Source organism: Populus nigra, chromosome 1 (genome assembly GCF_951802175.1).
Source record: "Populus nigra chromosome 1, ddPopNigr1.1, whole genome shotgun sequence".
Classification (NCBI taxonomy): domain Eukaryota; kingdom Viridiplantae; phylum Streptophyta; class Magnoliopsida; order Malpighiales; family Salicaceae; genus Populus; species Populus nigra.
This window is the reverse complement of record NC_084852.1, coordinates 26,325,081-26,331,193: the sequence shown is the minus strand read 5'-3', so window position 1 is coordinate 26,331,193 and position 6,113 is coordinate 26,325,081. Positions and strand designations below refer to the sequence as shown.

At 35.5% G+C, this 6,113-nt stretch overlaps 1 protein-coding gene across 1 annotated transcript; it reads left to right on the top strand.

The window, feature by feature from the left end:
* Positions 1 to 2,519: 2,519 nt before the first annotated feature.
* On the top strand, positions 2,520 to 5,907 carry LOC133702806 (beta-glucosidase 12-like). Its single transcript, XM_062127123.1, has 11 exons — positions 2,520 to 2,911; positions 3,033 to 3,102; positions 3,209 to 3,267; positions 3,378 to 3,453; positions 3,592 to 3,669; positions 3,797 to 3,884; positions 4,047 to 4,421; positions 4,543 to 4,757; positions 4,869 to 5,003; positions 5,118 to 5,226; positions 5,352 to 5,907. Exons 1-11 carry the CDS (start codon positions 2,834 to 2,836, stop codon positions 5,626 to 5,628), a joined length of 1,560 nt encoding a protein of 519 aa, XP_061983107.1. The 5' UTR covers positions 2,520 to 2,833; the 3' UTR covers positions 5,629 to 5,907.
* The last annotated feature ends 206 nt before the right edge of the window (positions 5,908 to 6,113 follow it).

Below are 6,113 nucleotides of genomic sequence, written 5' to 3'. Positions count from 1 at the left end.
TTGTAATTCATTTCCTGGCAATCCTATCACGGATGCCATTAGCCGAAGCTAATCTTGTAATTCGTTTCCCGGCAATCCTATCACGGATGCCATTAGCCGAAGCTAATCTTGTAATTGATAGGGTGCCATTAGTCGAAGCTAATCTTGTAATTCATTTCCCAACATTCCTATCACGGATGTCCTTAGTCAAAGCTAATCTTGTAATTCATTTCCCAACAATCCTATCACGGATGCCTTTAGCCGAAGCTAATCTTGTAATTCATTTCCTAGCAATCCTATCACGGATGTCATTACCCGAAGCTAATATTGTAATTCGTTTCCCGACAATCCTATAGGATGCCATTAGCCGAAGCTAATCTTGTAATTTGTTTTCCAGCAATCCTATCACGGATGCCATTAACCGAAACTAATCTTGTAATTCATTTCCGAAGCTAATCTTGTAATTTGTTTCCGGCATTCCTATCATGGATTTGGCTAATCTTGTAATTCGTTTCCCGACAATCCTATCACGGATGCCATTAGCCGAAGCTAATCTTGTAATTGATAGGGTGCCATTAGCCAAAGCTAATCTTGTAATTCATTTCCCAACATTCCTATCACGGATGCCGTTAGTCGAAGCTAATCTTGTAATTCATTTCCCAACAATCCTATCACGGATGCCTTTAGCTGAAGCTAATTTTGTAATTCATTTCTTGACATTCCTATCATGGATTCGGCTAATCTTATAATTCGTTTCCTAGCAATCCTATCACGGATACCATTAACCGAAGCTAATCTTGTAATTTGTTTCCCAGCAATCCTATCATAGATGCCATTAGCCAAACCTAATCTTGTAATTCATTTCTCAGATGTCATTAGCCGAAGCTAATTTTGTAATTTGTTTCCTGGCAATCTTATCATGGATGCTATTAGCCGAAGCTAATCATGTAAATACACTAGACTTTATTTACATTGAACACGATATTTATTGTAATTGCATTCACCCGAAGAATTTTAAATTGTATAAGTGCAGAAAGGAGGGAAAATCACGCACTTGCTCCGTCTGACTTGTGACCTCCCCTAACAGAAGATCCAATGTTGGTTGCTCCTTTTGGTACGACTTAAGATTTTGATCTTCAACCAGTTAAGGATTTTCATCTCCCTCCTTTCTTTTCTTCTTATTCAATTTGTTGTTAATCCCTTACTCACAAGTGTTTATCCCATCTATAAACCTTTAATCTTGGATGGGTTCTTCAAATTTTAGTGTTTCTCTCTTGATTTTGCATGAATGGGTATAAAACTCTCTATTTTCTCTCGTTATGGTTCCTGCAGATTTTTAGTGAGGAGAGAGTATTTATATTCTATGATTTCTCTTATTTGCATTAGGCTTTATTTCCTTTAAATGTATTATTCTCTTCAATTAAATCCAACCCTAAACATTACCGAGCTTATTATAATGTCTCGAATTATTTCGCTCGAAAATTATATTCAAAAATTTTGGAATTCCTGTATTGTATTTAACCATATGCATGAATTTATTCACTTTTATTTCTCATGTAGTTAGTTTTCAATTTAAGCAACCTTTATTTATTTTATTTTTTTGAGGTTTACACCTCAGCTTGCGACAAATTCTCCCACAGCTTCTTCAACTAGTCTGAATTTGGTGGTTGATTTCTCCTCTTATCCGCTGCAGTAGGACACCTCCTTCCCACCATCTTCTCCTATGTCATCGCCCTTGATTAGCTGCCAACCTATGGTCCTTAGGCCATGGTAGCCAAAGACAGCAAATCCGGTGGCTTCTGTTGCCGCTACAACAACTTCCACTGGGTACTGCTCTCTCTTTCCTCTAAACATATATTTTGGCATGATGCTATGTGTGATGAGATCAAGGCATTGTGTTCTAATCACACTTGGTCTCTAGTACCCTTTCATCCTTCGATAAATGTTGTTGGTAGCAGATGGGTGTATCGGATAAAACATCGTGTTGATGACATAATTGAGTGTTATAAAGCCCATCTAGTTGCTAGAGGATTTACCCAGTAGAAAGACATTGATTATTCTGAAACCTTTAGCCTAGTTATTATGCAGGCCACCATCAGATTAAACATAATTTCTTTTATTTTTATATTAACATTAAAATGATTACGTTTTCAATTCAAAATGATAAGTATTGATTTTTCTTCAAATAAACAGACCGAGTGTCTGAAGTTTTTCTAATCTGTTGTCTACGTGGAAAAGATGAAAAGGAAAGATTCTAGGAAGCCAGCCCCAAGTGGATGGGTGAAAACAAAGAGTCTATTGTTATGGGCCCTAAAGAGGCAGCTTGATTTTATCAATAGCTAGTGTTAATGGCAAACGAGGAACGCACGCATGTAACGGAATTGTTTAATTTTTATTAGAGTATGTAAGAAAATATATATTTTTTTATTAGAGTATGTAAGAAAATATATTCCCATTAAGTGGGTCGTGCATGACACGGATATGTCCTAAAATAACTTCAAATACCTTCAACTGCCATCTTATTTGAAATTCTTCCATACAAAAACTTATTTTGATTATTTGAAACTTCTTAGAAATTATGAAGTAATGCTGCTTGTACACGCTGGGAGCTAGTGCCTATAAAATGGTCGTTCCATCCATGCCATCTTGCATCAAATCTCTACATCTTCATACATTCTACTGCTCTGTAACTCACCATCTCTCCTATCGAGGAAGCACAGAATCTCTGCCTCATTTACAAACTTGCGTTACATTCTTTTGTACCCAAACAAACCTCTGTTTCACACACCAAGCCCAAGCCTTTATAATATCTAATCCTATTTATCTAAGTGCCAGCTTCAATACTTAGACTGCAATGGGAAGCATTGATGACTTCAGCCGTTATTCTTTCCCAGACGATTTTGTTTTCGGAACATCCTCATCAGCTTACCAGGTACATACTCTAAATTCTGCTGCTTCTAGTGCAGTAATTAGGAGGGGACAACAGAACATTATTTAAAATAATGCTAGTTATGTTAATTAATTTTTCGTTATTATTTTATTATGGTATGCAGTATGAAGGTGAAACAAACAAACATGGTAGAGGACCAGCTATATGGGACACTTTCACTGAGGAACATACAGGTACCAATCTCTCACGTTAAAATCTGTACTTCCCTCGCTAAAAGTTGAATAGAATTATGTTAATGTCCTAAGAAAACCACCATTATTAACTTTTCAACGTTTGCAGAGAGAATAAATGATCATAGCAACGGAAATGTAGCTGTTGATTTCTACCATCGCTATAAAGTATGGGAGTTCTTCATCATATTTTGGTTGTGGTTATCTATATGATGTAAATAACTATATTCTGATTAATTTAGTGTAATTGTTCTTAAAAAAAATCGAAAATGTTACAGGAAGATGTGCAAAGAATGAAAGAAATGGGAATGGATGCTTTCAGATTCTCCATTTCTTGGTCTAGAGTATTACCACGTAAGTTTTTTTATTTTATTTTTCAAAATTTGTTCTTGACATAGTAATAGTAATGACACTAGCAGGATTTGACTTTGACAGTGAATTTCCATTTGATATACAATAGCTTTCCGTTGGATTTGTTTTTGGAAAATGCAGATGGCAGGTTAAGTGCTGGAGTAAACGAAGAAGGCATCAAGTTTTATAACGATCTCATTGATGACCTCCTCAAGAATGGTTACAACCTTTCCCTTCCCTTCAATTAATCATACTATTTTGCCAAAAATTGATGCGAAAATTCTTATACAACAAAAGGTTTATCTTGTGCGCTCCATCTGATTATATGATGTTCTGTAATATATAGGTTTGCAGCCTTACGTTACTCTCTTTCACTGGGATTCTCCACAAGCTTTAGAAGATAAATATGGTGGTTTCTTAAGTCCTAGCATTGTGTAAGTAGCAACCTTTCGTTAATTATTCTTCAAATATCCCAACTTGTTGTAGCTTCGAAATATTATAATCTAATCTGTCATTTTGGAGACTTTGTGGACATATGCTTCTCTAAAATTCAAAACATTCCTATAAATTTTCTCACATGAAACATTGATTTCCAGAAATGATTTCCGAGACTTTGTCGACCTTTGTTTCCAAAAGTTTGGAGACCGAGTGAAGAAGTGGATTACTTTGAACGAGCCATGGATGTTCAGTGTTCAAGGTTATGACATGGGCAAGATGGCACCGGGTAGGATTTCTGTCGTCGTAAATGATCCCCACCGATCCTTAAACACTGGTGCCACTGAAGTGTATACGGTTAGCCATCATTTGTTGCTTGCTCATGCTGCGGCAGTGAAACTATACAAGGAAAAATATCAGTCATGTCAAGGTGGACAGATTGGGATAACACTTGTTTCTTATTGGTTTGAACCTTACTCAAACAGTGAAGATGATCAAAATGCAACCAAAAGAAGCCTCGACTTCATGCTTGGTTGGTTAGTATTTTTTTATATATATCGAATTCAAAAGTACTTTCTGAATTCTGAATTCAGCTAGAGAAGACCTGATATGTATGTATAAACAGAAGGTAATCAGTGTTTTTCTTCATGGTGGCAGGTTCATGGATCCTTTAACTAATGGTGACTATCCACGTAACATGCATGACTTTGTTGGTGGAAGATTGCCCAAGTTCACTGCCGAGGAATCTAAGATGTTGAAGGGATCGTATGATTTTATTGGAATTAATTACTACACAACATATTATGCTCAAAACATCGATGCAAATTATCAGAGTGTTGGATTCATGTCAGATGCTCGTGCTAATTGGACAGGTAGCCCAATGATCTATATCTTTTCTTTATTATTCATCTTTTTTTTTCAATTAGATGATGTTTTATCAATTATCAATTATTAATTTACTTTGTTATTTCTTAATTTTGTAGGAGAGAGAAATGGAATCCCAATAGGTCCACAGGCTGGTGTAAAATGGCTTTATATTTATCCCGAAGGCATCAGCAGGCTTTTGAATTACACCAAAGATCTATACGGGAACCCAACAATTTACATTACTGAGAATGGTATGGTTGAAATGAACGATCATACATTATGCTACATTTAAGTTTCTTAGTACTTCTCTAACACTAAGTATATATATATGTTCTTAATGTTTTTTTTTATTGATTTTTTTTCAGGGGTTGATGACGTAAATAACAATGCTTCATCACTAAAGGAAGCTCTTAATGATCCCATAAGAGAAAAATCTTACAAAGACCACCTTAAGAATGTCTTGAGATCCATCAAGTGAGTTAATTTTGAGCATTTATTAACAAATGATCATTGATAATGAGTTTTTTAATCCATAGCAACAATTATATTATTAAGTTACCAGATCCATCTTACTGGGATTCAATATTTATTTATTGCAGTGAGCATGGTGTTGATGTTAAGGGATTTTTTGCTTGGTCTTTGATGGACAATTTCGAATGGGGAAGTGGTTATGCTGTGAGGTTCGGCCTCTACTACGTTGATTACAAAAATGATTTGAAACGATATCCTAAAAAATCAGTCAAGTGGTTCAAGCAGTTTCTTAGAAGAGACTCCCACAGTCCTATTCCACATACGTATCCTCTGATTACTTCTAATGAAACGTCGAAGATTGAAGATAGTTTGGTTCGGGATGCTAAAAGGCCAAGAAATGCCTGAATGCCTTCGGCAGGATTTGAAGTCAAAGTTGTTAGCATCTGCAAATTGGGCTTTCACGGCTGAAAGATAGAGCTCTCAGCATTAATTCAACAGAATTTGGTCACCACTTCATTCATTCAAGGCTGTGGTTAAGAATAAAAATTCATGGTTCTAGTTTTCCTTTCTTTTGTTTAATTATGGTTTTAGAATTTAATTTGATTGTTTTACTGTTGTATCGTTTTCTCATTCGATTATTGATTATGATTCGTTTAATAATAATACAATTCTTCTGCGCCATCATTCATTATGGTTCGTTCAATATTATTTTTTTCAGGAAAAAAAACATAATATTTGACTCTCAAAAGTTTTTTAAAGAAATAGATTATAGTATAAATAAATACAAATGTATTGGAGCAAACCAACCTCCCAGTCACCCTCACCTCCATCTTCGACCCAACAGAGCCGCCAGCCACTTGTAAAGGAGAAGAAGAAAGTGAAACCAAAGG